At 46.4% G+C, this 16,049-nt stretch overlaps 1 protein-coding gene across 2 annotated transcripts in view; it reads right to left on the reverse strand.

Moving 5' to 3' along the window:
* Positions 1-16,049, reverse strand: part of SYCP1 (synaptonemal complex protein 1) — a 228,512-nt gene that overhangs the window by 74,920 nt on the left and 137,543 nt on the right. For both annotated transcript variants that reach the window (XM_068269681.1, XM_068269680.1), the window contains one exon: positions 12,011-12,072. In XM_068269681.1, coding sequence (XP_068125782.1) covers positions 12,011-12,072 — 62 coding nt within the window. The remainder of the gene's footprint in view (positions 1-12,010; positions 12,073-16,049) is intronic.

Here is a 16,049-nt window from a genome sequence, read left to right on the forward strand (position 1 = left end):
CACCGGGTGGCGCTGCAACACTGACACCATTCACTAGGTTACAATCACATGTCATATCATGTGACTGGGACTCCGAAGAGGATACCAGAAGTGCATCATCGCCGGTGGATGAAGAGGAGAATCCGATCCAGCCGCCCGGAACAGGTAAATATAAAGACACTCACTGTGCCGCTCTGCATAGCTGCATTATGTTGTTTGAAGACGCCCTGGCATGCGTTATCTATCTTAAAGGGAAGGTTCAGGGAGGGTGGGTTAAAAATAAAAATCAAATTCCACTTACCTGGGGCTTCCTCCAGCCCGTGGCAGGCAGGAGGTGCCCTCGCCGCCGCTCCGCAGGCTCCCGGTGGTCTCCGGTGGTGCGCCCGACCTGGCCAGGCCGGCTGCCAGGTCGGGCTCTTCTGCGCTCCAAGGCCCGGAACTTCTGCGTCCCACGCCGGCGCTCTGACGTCATCGGACGTCCTCCGTGCTCTACTGCGCATGCGCCCCAGGTAAGTGGAATTTGATTTTTATTTTTAACCCACCCTCCCTGAACCTTCCCTTTAAGATAATGCATGCAGGGCTGCTAATAGGTCAACAGCGAATAAAACTAAGGGGCACCTGTAGCTATCTATGACTGGCGAGGGAAGTAAGACAGAAGTAAGAGAGAAGTGACAGCTGGACCGGCCAGCACATTTTCGGTGCAGTTTGGTGGGGGTTTGTAGGTTCATGGAGGGTGAAGTCTAATGCTAGGTACACACCATACAATTTTCTGGCAGATTTACCTGCCCGACTGATTATTTCCAACATGTCCGATCTGAATTTCAATAGATTTTTTGATAGTTTTTTTAACCACTTCCCCACCGAGGGGATTTACCCCTGAAACACCAGAGCAATTTCACCTTTCAGCGCTCTTTCCATTAATTCGTCTATAACTTTATTATCACTTATCGCAATGAAATGAACTATATCTTGTTTTCGCCACCAATTAGGCTTTCTTTAGGTGGGACATTATGCCAAGAATTATTTTATTGTTGTGTTTTAATGTGAAAATAGGAAAAAATGTGGGGAAAAAATCATTATTTTTCAGTTTTCGGCCATTATAGTTTTTAAATAATGCATGCTACTGTAATTAAAACCCATGAAATGTATTTGCCCATTTGTCCCAGTTATAAAACCATTTAAATTATGTCCCTATCACAATGTTTGGCGCCAATATTTTATTTGGAAATAAAGGTGCATTTTTTCAGTTTTGCATCCATCCCTAATTACAAGCCCATAGTTTATAAAGTAACAGTGTTATACCCTCTTGACATAAATATTTAAAAAGTTCAGTCCCTAAGGTAACTATTTATGGTTTTTTTATTGTATTTTTTTTTTTTATTACAAAAAAATAAATATTTGGGGAGTGTGGGAGGTAATGAGTTAAGTTTATTGTGTAAAACTAATGTATTTGTATATGTTAAATGCTTTAGGGTGTAGTTTTACTATTTGGCCACAAGATGGCCACAGTGAGTCTTTGTTCATGCGACTTGTAAGCGTCCGGAAGGACGCTTACAGGAAGCACTATGAGGCTGGGAAAATCACGATGTTTCTCATAGAAGCAGCAGATCATTGCGGGGGCTTAGATCAACGAACGGGAATGGATTTTCCCATTCATTGATCTCCGGACGAGCGGGCAGCGGCGTGCACGAGCGGCGGGAGCGCGCACACAAGTGGCGGGAGCGCGGACAGCGGCGGTAGCGCGGGAGGTACGGACTTCTCCGTTCCTTGGTTTTATAAGGATGGAAAAAGGGACGGAGAAATCCGTACCGCGGGGGGTAAAGCGGTTAATCTTTTTTTAATCGATTTTCGTCCAGTTCTATGAAAATAGATTAAAAAAAGGATTGAAAAGACAATTTAATAAACGATCGGGAAATCGAAAAATCTATCGAAATTCAGATCGGACATGTTGGAAATAATCGATCTGGCCGGTAAATCTGCCAGAAAATGGTATGGTGTGTATCTAGCATTAGACTTCACCCTCCATGAACCTACAAACCCCCACCAAACTGCACCGCAACTGTGCTGGCTGACCCAGCTGTCACTTCTCTCTTACTTCCCTCGCCAGTCATACAGCTACAGGTGCCCCTTAGTATTAGCTAGAGGTGCCCCAAGTATTAAGTAGCTAGAGGAACTTCACTATCAAGTAGCTAGAGGTGCCCCTGACTGAAGGGACATCTCCGCAGTGAAATGCAGAGAGCTGGGTGAGTAACCTCTCATTCAAACTCTCATCAGGACTCTGCATGGGGAAGGAGGGAGAGAGGCACTGGGGAGGGGAGTGAGCCGCCTTTTCATTATCAGGCGCCTGTAGGCACGTGCCTACAGTGTCTTATGGTAAATCTGGCCCTGCTGTGGGCACCCATGCCTGGCAATATTGGGGGCACTTGTAACTGGCAATATTGGGGGTACCTATACCTGGCTATACTGTGGGCACCTATACCTAGCTATACTGGGGGCACCTATACTTGACTATAGTATAGAAACCTATATCTATCTATACTGAGGGCACCTGTACCTGGCTATACTGTGGGCACCCATGCCTGGCAATACTGGGGCACCCATGCCTGCATATACTGGCGGCACCTCTACTTGGCTATAGTGGGGGCACCTATACCTGGCTATCCATACTGGGGGCACCTATACCTGGGGTGGGGTGTAGGGAGGGCCCCATCCAAAGTTTCCCAGAGGAGGCCCAATGATTTCTAGTTACGCCCCTGCATAGGTGATTCAGTATACTTTGCCTGAATGTATTAAAATTGTTTGATATCAGTTGGCAACCCCTGCCTAGGCTATGAACTGTAATGAAGGTTGCTGAGAGGTTAGTGAATGATCAGCTCTATTAATCTAGTTGCTTGCCATCACCCACAGAAGTAACACAAATCTTCTTTATCCTGGATAGATTTCAAAAAGTTACCATAGTTTTAAGTTTTTAAGTGAGGTTATATATATATATATATATATATATATATATATATATATATATATATATATATATATATATATATATATATATATATGTAACGCTCGGTGAAGCACAGAGAGGTCTGATCACCGGTGACCAGCAGCGTCACGGAGAATACAGACGTATACCAGATTATATGTGATCTGCAGTATCACCGATAATCCAATATACCAGCTAACCTCTGTTCACCGGAGTAGAGTGTAGTGTTTTGGTGCAACAGTAACACTTAGAGGACTAGGCCTCAGTACAGTAAGACGTACTGTACAGATTACTTCCGCAACCCTGAGCTCTCCAAGACGGGAGGAGTCAGACTGCTAGCAGGAAGTATCTTCTGAAAGTCACCCTCAGGCGGAAGGGTTACTAACAGAACGAAGAACCTCCTCCAATGATGAGGTCGGTTCTCGAGGTCGGACAAGCCAGGTCGTACACACACAGACAGATAAAGTACAAGATCGAGAGGCAGAGACGGAGTCAAAGTACAGGCAGGGTTCGGCAACGGGGTAACAGGTATATCGGGGTACAGAATCAGGAGGCAGAAACAGAGTCTAGGAGCGAGCCGGGGTTCGGCAACGGTGTATCAGAAATAACGAGGTACAAGATCAAAGTTCAGAAGAGTAGTCAAGGCAGGCAAGAAGTCATAACAAATAATCACAATCAAACTAGTACTTTAAGCTATCAACAAATCTATCTTAGTGTAGGATTACAGCTCCAGCTGGTCCCGGCACACTAACGGATCTGACTAACGGATCTGGGTGCTCCCACATATGTGAACGCAACGCCAGACAAGGAACAAATGAACAGCTAGCAGTATATATACACATATCCCCTCTCCAGCACCTCCCTAAGTGCTGGACCAATGAGGAGTGAAGCTATGGTCAGCTGACCTGCCTGGTCAGCTGACTCTCCCCTGAGAGTAATAAATTATGTTTGAGTGCGCGCGCGCGCGTCACTCTGAATCTTGTGGGACTATGAGTCCCAGCAACAGCAGCCCCGTTCTGCGGTGTCCCCGCAGCGGGGATCTGCTGGCTATCTGCCGCATTCAGCGCGGCGGTTTCGCCGCGTTCTGCGGCCTGATGCACGGAGGCAGCCGCCTCATGATGCGAGGAGGCGGCTGCCTCTCCGTGCGAGAAGTTCCTGTGTGCGGAAGGAGCCGCCCGCCGCTGGCTCATGGCGGCGGCTCCTCCGCGCTTTCTCACAGTACCCCCCCCCCGAGGAGTGGACTCCGGACAGCTCCTTCCAGGTTTTTCTGGATGTACAGTATGAAATTCTTTCACTAACTCGTCCGCATGCATGCGATTCCCCGGTACCCATTGTCTCTCCTCAATGCCGTACCCCTTCCAGTGTACGAGATACTGCACCGAGTTCTGTACCGTACGTGAATCTATAATCTTTTCCACTTCATACTCGGGTTGGGCATTGACTAAGACAGGAGGAGGGGGGGTGGGACCCACCTGGACTGCAGGTTTGAGAAGCGATACGTGGAAAGACCTCACTCCACGCATACTGGTGGGAAGATCAACGGAGTATGTGACATTGTTAATCTTCCTAGTAACTGGAAACGGACCCACGAACCTGGGACCAAGTTTGTCCGAGGGTTGTTTCAGGGTCAGGTGACGGGTTGACACCCAAACCAAATCTCCTGGTTGGAATTTCCATTCCAACGAGCGTCTCTTGTCAGCCTGACTTTTCTGACTCTGGAATGCCTTTACAAGGTTATTTTTTATGATCCACCACATGTCCTTAAATGATCTCAGCCACATCTCCAAGGCTGGGAACGGAGTGGCCGCAACTGGCAGTGGGGAGAATTTAGGCAGTTTACCGGTCACAATCTGAAATGGGCAGAAACCTGAGGACGAACTCTTTAAGTTATTGTGGGCAAATTCTGCATAAGGTAAATATTTCACCCAATCATTCTGTGCCTCAGCAACGTAGCATCTCAAAAATTGCTCCAGCGACTGGTTGACCCTCTCCGTCTGGCCATTTGTCTGTGGGTGATACCCTGAGGAAAATGACAATTTCATGCCCATCAAGTGACAAAATGCCCTCCAAAATTTCGAAATAAACTGAACTCCCCGATCAGATACTATGTCCTCTGGAATGCCATGTAGCCTGAAGATATGGATGATAAATAAATCGGCCAGTTCCTGGGCCGAGGGGAGTCCTTTCAAAGGCACGAAGTGGGCCATCTTGCTAAAACGGTCGACCACCACCCAAATAACTGACATGCCTTCAGATCTGGGAAGCTCCCCCACGAAATCCATGGACAAATGGGTCCATGGTTCGCTCGGGGTGGGTAAAGGCTGCAAGGTACCTACAGATGCCAGCCGGGAGGGCTTGCTTTTTGCGCACACCGCACATTCCCTGACAAATTCTTTACAGTCAGCGGCTAGCGAAGGCCACCAAGCACATCTGGCCACAAGATCCTGCGTCCTAGATGCTCCTGGATGTCCCGCATTCTTATGGGAGTGAACCATCTCCAAGATCTGGAGACGGAAGGGTAACGGAACAAATAACACCCCGTCTGGTTTCCCCTCTGGGATATCCTGCTGAAAAGGACTCAAAGTCTCTTCCCAGTCCTCCCAAGTCTCGGTGGCGGCTAAGACCACATTTCGTGGGACAATGGTCTCAGGAACAGGGGGCTGTGCTGTCTCTGGCTCAAAACACCTAGAAAGAGCGTCTGCCTTGGTATTCTTACTCCCTGGCGTATAAGTGATCAAAAATGTAAATCTCGAGAAGAATAGTGACCATCGAGCCTGCCTTGGGCTCAATCTTTTAGCCCCCTCGATGTATTCTAGGTTCTTGTGGTCGGTATAAACTGTGATAGTGTGCTCCGCTCCTTCTAGCCAGTGACGCCACTCTTCGAAGGCCAACTTGATGGCTAAGAGTTCCCTGTTGCCTATGTCATAGTTTCTCTCTGCCGGAGAGAACCTTCGGGAAAAATAGGCACACGGGTGTAGTCTACCCTGGAGACCAGAACGCTGGGACAACACAGCCCCCACCCCGATCTCTGAGGCGTCCACCTCAACAATAAATGGAACGGAGGTGTCAACGTGTCTGAGTATGGGAGCTGAACAGAACAACCCCTTTAACTTAGAAAAAGCCTGTACTGCCTCGGGAGGCCAATGAGTGGTGTCTGCCCCTTTTCTAGTAAGGCTAGTGAGAGGAGCGACCACTGTGGAATACCCCTTTATAAACCTTCTATAATAGTTCGCAAACCCCAAGAACCGTTGCAATGATTTTAACCCCACCGGCTGTGGCCACTCCAGGACCGCGGAAACCTTGGCAGGGTCCATAGACAAACCTGAGGTGGAGATTATGTACCCCAAAAACGCAACCGACGTGACCTCGAAAATACATTTTTCGAGCTTGGCGTATAACAAATTTTGCCTCAGTTTGTCTAACACCATCCTGACATGGGTTCTGTGTTCCGAGAGGTTGTTAGAAAAAATGAGAATGTCGTCAAGATAGACTAGAACGAACTTTCCCAATACCTCCCGAAACACCTCATTGATGAGTTCCTGGAAGACGGCCGGGGCATTACACAACCCGAAGGGCATCACCCTATACTCGTAGTGCCCATCGGGGGTATTGAAGGCCGTCTTCCATTCATCGCCTTTCCTTATACGCACCAGGTTGTATGCCCCCCGTAAATCCAGTTTAGAAAATATGCTAGCCTCAGTGACCTGTGTGAACAAATCGTCAATAAGTGGTAACGGGTAGCGATTCTTCACAGTGATTTTATTGAGACCTCGATAATCGATGCAAGGCCGTAACCCCCCATCTTTCTTTTTGACAAAAAAAAAACCTGCCCCAGCGGGCGACCGGGACGGCCTAATGAAGCCCTTTGCCAAGTTCTCACGAATGTATTCCTGCATGGCAAGTTTCTCGGGGCCAGACAAGTTATATAAATGACCTCGAGGAGGCACACAACCGGAACGAAGATCAATGGGACAGTCGAAGGGACGATGCGGGGGCAACTTATCCGCGGCCTTGGGACAAAATACATCGGCATAATCTGCATATTGCTTTGGTACACCTTCCACCTGTACCTTGGTTAGACCCAACATTAGTCTCCCCAAACACTGCTGGAAACAGTGAGGTGACCATGCCGTCAACTGTCCTGTGGCCCAGTCTATCTGTGGGGAATGTACCTGCAACCAAGGCATGCCTAGGATAATAGTGGAGGTGGACATCTGCAACACATAAAACTGTAACTGCTCCCCGTGTAAAACCCCTATGGTGAGTCCCACAAACGGAGTCTGTGACAGGGGACAGTTCCGCTGCAAAGGGGAGTCGTCAACTGCCGTGACCTGGATGGGGGGTCTCACAGGAGTGAGTGGTAACCCCAACTCCTGAGCAAACTCAAAATTCATAAAGTTAGCCGCTGAGCCGGAATCAATGAAGGCTTCAGTGGCAACAGATTTATCTTCCCATGTGACCGTACATGGGAGAAGTAATTTTTTTTCCTTAAGGGGTGAAGTCTGTGTGCCTAGGGTGTCACCCCCCACTACTCCTAGGCAGACCCGTTTCCCGCCCTATTGGGGCAGTTTCGCACCCTATGCCCTGCCTCTGCACAGTATAGGCACAGTTGTTCCGTCATCCTCCGCCTTCGCTCCACCTGGGTCAATTTTGAACGACCAATTTGCATCGGCTCTGGTGGAGGCAAGGCCGGAAAGGGTGAGACAGGCGGAGGTGCTGGTTCAGAGGCTGCAGCAACCGGTGCCGTATACGAAGTCACCCTGACACGGTGACTTCCCCTAGCCTGCCTCTGATGGCGTAGCCTGCGATCTACACGAATGGCCGATGATATGGCCTCATCAACTGTCTTGGGCTCTGGTACTGTCAACATTAAGTCAGAGACCTCCTCCGTCAACCCAGACAGAAAATAATCCATCAGAGCGAAGTTATCAAATCTAGAGGTGATTGACCACCTACGGAACTCCGCCGCATAATCCTCGACCGACCCTCTGCCTTGCCGCAAAAGCTTGAGTTTCCGCTCTGAGGTCACAGCAAGGTCAGGGTCGTCGTAGATTATGGCCATGGCCTTAAAGAACTCGTCTACCGAAGTCAGAGCGGTATCGGTAGCAGGCAGGTTATATGCCCAGGACTGGGAGTCCCCAGTCAACAAGGTTTTAATAAAGATGACCCGTTGGGCCTCAGTCCCCGAGGATCGGGGTCTCAATTCAAAATACGACAATACTCTACTCCTGAAATTCCGGAAGTCAGACTTGTGGCCGGAAAATTTATCAGGGACAGGCATACGGATGTCGTCACTAGGAGGGGATCGCACTGAATCGACTGATGTCTGGAGGGTTCTCACAGAGCCTGATAAGGCATCAATTAAGGCTTTGTGCTGGCCTAGTGCTTGATGAATGCTATCCACCGAAGTGGCAAGCACAGTCAGAGGATCAGTGCGTTCCATCGGTATTTTTGGTCTGGCGTTCTGTAACGCTCGGTGAAGCACAGAGAGGTCTGATCACCGGTGACCAGCAGCGTCACGGAGAATACAGACGTATACCAGATTATATGTGATCTGCAGTATCACCGATAATCCAATATACCAGCTAACCTCTGTTCACCGGAGTAGAGTGTAGTGTTTTGGTGCAACAGTAACACTTAGAGGACTAGGCCTCAGTACAGTAAGACGTACTGTACAGATTACTTCCGCAACCCTGAGCTCTCCAAGACGGGAGGAGTCAGACTGCTAGCAGGAAGTATCTTCTGAAAGTCACCCTCAGGCGGAAGGGTTACTAACAGAACGAAGAACCTCCTCCAATGATGAGGTCGGTTCTCGAGGTCGGACAAGCCAGGTCGTACACACACAGACAGATAAAGTACAAGATCGAGAGGCAGAGACGGAGTCAAAGTACAGGCAGGGTTCGGCAACGGGGTAACAGGTATATCGGGGTACAGAATCAGGAGGCAGAAACAGAGTCTAGGAGCGAGCCGGGGTTCGGCAACGGTGTATCAGAAATAACGAGGTACAAGATCAAAGTTCAGAAGAGTAGTCAAGGCAGGCAAGAAGTCATAACAAATAATCACAATCAAACTAGTACTTTAAGCTATCAACAAATCTATCTTAGTGTAGGATTACAGCTCCAGCTGGTCCCGGCACACTAACGGATCTGACTAACGGATCTGGGTGCTCCCACGTATGTGAACGCAACGCCAGACAAGGAACAAATGAACAGCTAGCAGTATATATACACATATCCCCTCTCCAGCACCTCCCTAAGTGCTGGACCAATGAGGAGTGAAGCTATGGTCAGCTGACCTGCCTGGTCAGCTGACTCTCCCCTGAGAGTAATAAATTATGTTTGAGTGCGCGCGCGCGCGTCACTCTGAATCTTGTGGGACTATGAGTCCCAGCAACAGCAGCCCCGTTCTGCGGTGTCCCCGCAGCGGGGATCTGCTGGCTATCTGCCGCATTCAGCGCGGCGGTTTCGCCGCGTTCTGCGGCCTGATGCACGGAGGCAGCCGCCTCATGATGCGAGGAGGCGGCTGCCTCTCCGTGCGAGAAGTTCCTGTGTGCGGAAGGAGCCGCCCGCCGCTGGCTCATGGCGGCGGCTCCTCCGCGCTTTCTCACAATATATATACAGGATCTTTGAAAAGGAATAGAAAAACCCATTTTTTGCAAAAGTATAAACCAATTTATTAATAATCTTAAAAAAGACACGCAGTGTTTGTCCCTAAAGTGCAAATCCCCATAAGTTAAAAAGACCCAGGAAACATGTCCTAATCACCAACTGCATGTAATAACCCTGGCAGAGGAGAGAGATCACTCCAGGTAACGCTCCCTGCCTTAACCCTAAGTGCACTTTGTAAAGCAGGCCTGCAAATAAAGTTCCTGTTGCTGTGAATAACAGGAATAGAGGAATTTATAGATTACAGATTAGTGGGAGACGGGGCGATTTCGATAAGATTTTATATCAGAAGGAATGTATGTGGATTTACAGATGTGATAGTCTAGTGCCCAAAGGTCTCATTTCTGATTTTAATTTAAAAGTGTTCCTGTAGCTGTAGCCCACGTTTCTCTCAAGCTATTTATATTATTGAGGTAAAGTGTGAGTGATGAGTGTGTGGGGTTTGGTTTATTTCTCTCCCCCCCCCCCCCCACCATCCCTCCCCGAACATTCACTTATTGTCTAATTAAGAGAAAGAATAAGAAATTTGCACATAAATGAAAGCCATCATTGGATAGATAAAAAGAAAGCAACTTGGCAGGGAAAGAGTTAATGGAAAAATCCTGTGATGCACCTACTATATAAGGCCACTGGATGGCAGCACAAGTGCTTTTGATACTGAAGAAATCTGGCACTCAGCTGAAACGCGTTTATCGATTGTGGTTGTGTTGGGCCACTGTTGCTGGAGGAGGTGTGAGAAGCCTGTGCTATTTGCAGCATCCATGTGAGTGGAGAGGAGAGAGGCTGCTGCGTGTCCCCCTGACTACTTCGATACCATCTTTCCCCCACAGGGAGACGTCCCTGATGGGGCAGCAATCTGAGAAGCCATCTAAACTCACCTGCTCCTCTGCAGCCTTAGTGGGGTAGAGCACAGCGTGCGGTGACTCAACCACCTAAGGCCCGGAACCTGTGTCGTGTCACTACTGCCTGCACCCAGGAGGGTGCTGGTAAGCTAAATCACAACTCTGTTGATTGATTATTATAACCCTTAAGCACATATTTGCATTGTGAACTGCAACCTGCTGCATATGCTTTGCATCCCTGTTTGTGCTGGATAATACTATACACAAGCTTGCTGCTGGAGTAGCTTGCACTTGCATATTAGGTTGGATGTATTCATCATCCTGAAGCATATATTTGCATTGTGAACTGCTACATGCTGCATATGCTCTGCATCCCTGTTTGTGCTGGATAATACTATACACAAGCTTGCTGCTGGAGTAGCTTGGACTTGCATATTAAGTTGGATGCATCCATCATCCTGAAGCATATATTTGCACTGTGAACTGCTACCTGCCGCATATGCTTTCCATCCCTGTTTGTGCTGCATAATATTATACACAGGTTTGCTGCTGGAGTAGCTTGGACTTGCATATTAGGTTGGATGTATTCATCATCCTGAAGCATATATTTGCATTGTGAACTGCCATTTGCCGCCTATGCTTTGCTTGTGCTGGATAATACTATATACAAGATTCCTACTGGAGCAGCTTGGATTTGCATATTAGACTGGATGCACTTTGTGCTTGCCATTTATAGTGTGAACGCAGTTGATTTGCTGCATGTTGAACTTATCCTGCTTATTGTTCACAGCACCAGTGTTATTCATAGCAACAGGAACTTTATTTGCAGGCCTGCTTTACAAAGTGCACTTAGGGTTAAGGCAGGGAGCGATACCTGGAGTGATCTCTCTCCTCTGCCAGGGTTATTACATGCAGTTGGTGATTAGGACATGTTTCCTGGGTCTTTTTAACTTACGGGGATTTGCACTTTAGGGACAAACACTGCGTGTCTTTTTTAAGATTATTAATAAATTGGTTTATACTTTTGCAAAAAAGTATAAAAAAAAAGATCCTGTATATATATATATATATATATATATATATATATATATATATATATATATATCTATATATCTATATATATATATATATATATATATATATATATAAATAAATAGTAGCTCACTAGCTTTTTAGCAGCTGTGACCAGGTACCCAAGCAAGGGTTGGAAACATCAGCCCTTGCATAGCAGACAATAAATCAAGGTCATGTTTGTATGTTTATTTATAAATGGCAATCTTCTTCAGTTTAGGAGAGCAACTGATAGCACCATGTTGTTCCTCACTCTTCCAGTGTGTGCGTTTTTCTGTGCAGGAGAACATAGGTAACAGTTTTTTTATGATAAACATATGTGGGATAATGGATTGATCATACTTATCTCCATCATAGGGAGCTCAACACAACTAAATATGATTTAGATGTTTTACTATACTAGTTGCATATAACAGACATTATAATATTTACATTTAGCTGAATTCCTGACTAATATATTTTTGTAAACTTACCAAATCACATCTGAGTTGTTCTATCTCTTGTTTAGCACTGTCATTTGCTTTGGAAAGTTCCCCTAAAAATCATCCACAATAAACAACTGCATATTGTAATCATTAAACATTAACTTAAAAAAAATGTATTCAGTTACTTTAAATGTACTTTCGTATCTGTATAATTCAAGTCCTTGAAAAACAAAAACACTGTTTTAGTAGATTCCAGAAGGGAATCTTTTAAAACAGTGGGGTAATTGGGCGGACCATATACCGTAGATGGTGCTATATATGAAATAACAGCATTTGTTTATTTGAACTGAGATGTTAGTGTATGTCCTATATTGCTAGATATTCCCACTGTTTCTTCCTTTTTTCCCTCTTCTCATTTCCTCTCTCTCCATCTCCCTAAATTATGTCAATTTTATATTCATGGAGACACCTCCATGAGGCTCAGCAGTGAGTAAATGGAGATGTGTCCTCTTTTAAGTTTTAGCACCATCTAGCTGCTTTTGGTAATACTACATGCCAAGAAAGTTTGCTTTAAAGCAGATCCGAGATGAAAAAGTAACTATAACAAGTAACTTGTCTATATATCTTGTTTAAAGTTTAGATAGTTTACAGCTTAAAACGTTTATGATTATTTATTGCTGTGATACAATGAGGGCAGCCATGTTGTTTGTCACACTACACTGAGGCAAGCTGATAGCATCTCCAGCCCTCAGCTTGTGGAAAATTTCACTCCCCCCCCCCCTCCTCTCCTTTCCCTCTGAAATCTCTGGCTAGTAACCTCCTCCTCCTGCCTAGACTGAGCTCCCATAAGCTCTTGCTACCTGGGACTGAGTGCCAAGGCTTTCTGAAAAGCTGTGGGCGAGGATTGTTTAGTTTATAGGGAATTAGAGTATTAAAACAAAACAAAAAAAATATTTGGCTTGAGGAATGCCCTATAAACTATATGAAAGGAACACAATTATGCAATGAGTAAAAGTTTATCTCGGATGCACTTTAACTATGTTGAAGTGCAGACCGCTTCCTGATAAGACGTACGCAAGTGCAACGTCTTATGTGTACTAACGTACGCATCACATGGGATCAAGCGGTGGAGTTAGCGGCGTGATAAGCATGGAAGGTCGGAGCGGACGCCCGACAGGTATAAAGAACCCCGAGAGAGGACAGATAACGTGCACGGAGCCTCTGAAGATGCTCAAGTGAGCGAAACGGTCATAAGGTGGACCGCTGCTCCCACATTGCCCCACAACTTAACCGCTTTCAAGGGTATGTTACCATGTTGAATATGCTGCTATGATGGAAGAACCTGTTTTGAATATGTCATGGTTTTAAGAAAGCCTTTCACATTAAAGCTTTTTTATAAGTAAACCACAAGAAGTGCCGGATACATAGATTTCTAATTCTAGATTAAAATGGATTAAACTGCAGCATTGCACTGTTCAATTCAGTGCAGTGCTGTGGGCTGTTGATCTACCACCGCTTCTGCCCCACCCCAGATTGACCTAAATTTTCCATCCCGTTCGTTCGATATTTTGATAGATTTTTGGTCCATATCGATTGAAATGCGATATCATTATACATCAAATTAGATTCTGCCAGTAATGGGAAAATTGATGTATGTATGGGCATTTTAACCAGTTCACATTCCAAGGTTTTTACCCCTTAAAGGGAAGGTCTGAGCTTAAAAAAAAACAAGATCTACTTACCTAGGTCTTCCTCCAGCCCCAGCAGCCTATCTGTCTCTTGCCGCAGCTCCGCTCCCAGCCGGTGTCCGGGATCCCCTCCGTTGCAGATGCAGACCTCGCCAGGTTGGCATCTTAAGCTCCTGCGCAAGTACGCAGCTGTGCCGATTGCACTCATGTGGCTTCGAGCGTTCTGTGCCTGCGCAGAACACTCCAGACCACGTGAGCACGATCACGAGCAGTGCTGCTGCGCGTGCAGGCGCAGAAGATGCCGACCTGACCAGGTCGGCATCTGCAATGGAGGGGATCCCGGCACCCCGGAGCTGCGGTGAGAGACACATTGGCTGCCAGGGGCTGGAGGAGGCCCCAGGTAAGTAGATCTGTTTTTTTTCAAGCTCAGATGTTTCCTTTAAAAGGGTTCTGTGGGGGTTTGCTAAGGATAAAAAACGCCACTTACCTGGGGCTTCTATCAGCCCCCTGTAGCAGTAATGTCCCACGCCGTCCTCCTCCGATCTGCCGTTCCTGCTGCTGGCACCGGGCATTATTCATCTGGCATCGTCGAATAATGCGTGCTGCCGTTCGCATCATCAGCAGCTTACTGCGCAGGCGCAGTACGAAGTTTTCTTGTACTGCGCCTGCGCAGTAAGCTTCTGATGACGTAGGCGGGAGTGAGCACGGCCGCAGTTGGACGGCGTGCCGTGCTAGACTGGGACTGGCAGCGGAGAACGGCGGATCGGAGGAGAACGGCGTGGGACATTACTGCTACAGGGAGCTGATAGAAGCCCCAGGTAAGTGGCGGTTTTTAACCTTACCAAACCCCCACAGAACCCCTTAAGGTTCCTGAGATTTTTGACACTTTAGCTGTGTCGCTTTGGATACAGCAGTACGTTTTTAATTGCTTTTAGCATCTTTGTGATATTTACTTTGTTATTTTTCTGTACAGTCTAGGCTTTCTCTGAGTAATATTTTTTCAAAATATTTTATTTTATAATCATTTTACAGGGACAAATTAGGCGTAAATGCAGAAAATACAGTTTTTTTTTTTAATTTTCACCCTTTCTAATTTGCACGTTTGTATTAACTGGATGCATTCACTAGGGCAGTGTTCCCCAACCTTGTCCTCAAGGCCCACCATCAGTGCATGTTTTGTGGAAATCCAGTGAGGTAGTAATTACCTCATCTGTGCACGTTTGTGGTTTTCTGCAAAACATGCACTGTTGGTGGGCCTTGAGGACAGGGTTGGGGAACTCTGCACTAGGGTGACAGTTCGCTTGCACCAGTGCTGTACAGGCAGTGGCAGAGCAATGCATCTGTGGCCCCAAACTCTTGTCCTAGCGATCGTATCCGATGGATACAGGCGGCAATCATTAAATGTGTATAAACAGGCACAGGTATTGCAGGGATTATTAGGCTAGGCTAGGTAGGGGCTAAAACTTAGGGGGGGGGGGGGGGGGGCGGGGTAAACAATTTTCATCTTATTGAGACCCTGTCACTTCAGTTTTTTGTTTGTTTGTTTTTACTGATGATTGTCGCTATTTGATGTAGCAACAATCATTCACTTTCACAAAGAATCGTGCACTTGCAGGAGAGCACAATACACGAGCAGCGGTGAAACGGAACGGCGTTTTTTAATCTTGGACGTAGATTCTATGTCCTGTATCATACAGCAGCACTTTTAAGGATGTAGAATCTAACGTTAATCTCCAGATTTTTCTTATTAGCCACCAGTCAATAAAATCACACTAAAGAAAACATAGGCAGGTTTGCAAGGTCCAGGGAAAAAGACTTCTTGCTGAAACTGAGTGACTTCTTAGGGTGCATACACACATCCAAGTTTATGTATTATGAGGGCCAACAGATTCTGAATACTATGAACAGATAGATTATGTAGGCAAGCTCTCCTACTACATGGAAATGGTAAAATTGATCAGTCATTGACCAATTAAAATTGGATGTGTGTACACACACTTCGTATTTAATTGTATCAGGGCATATCTCTGGAACACCAACTTGTTTAGTTTTGCATTATTTTACTTAAGTTAAAGAGAAACTCCAACCAAGAATTGAACTTTATCCCAATCAGTAGCTGATACCCCCTTTTACAGGAGAAATAGAATGATTTTCACAAACAGACCATCAGGGGGCGCTGTGTGACTAATTTTGTGCTGAAACCCCTCCCACAAGAGGCTCTGAATACCGCGGTACTCTGGGCAAACTGCCACAATGTAACAATGTTCACAGACAGGAATTGGCTGTTTAAAGCTGTCTGTAACAGCCAGAGCAGCTAGAAACAGCTACATAACTTGCCCACAGTAACAATGTCACCATGTAATACATGTCAGAATGTGAATCTGGGAGAGGAAAGATTT

This window comes from Hyperolius riggenbachi, chromosome 2, assembly GCF_040937935.1.
Source record: "Hyperolius riggenbachi isolate aHypRig1 chromosome 2, aHypRig1.pri, whole genome shotgun sequence".
Taxonomy (NCBI): domain Eukaryota; kingdom Metazoa; phylum Chordata; class Amphibia; order Anura; family Hyperoliidae; genus Hyperolius; species Hyperolius riggenbachi.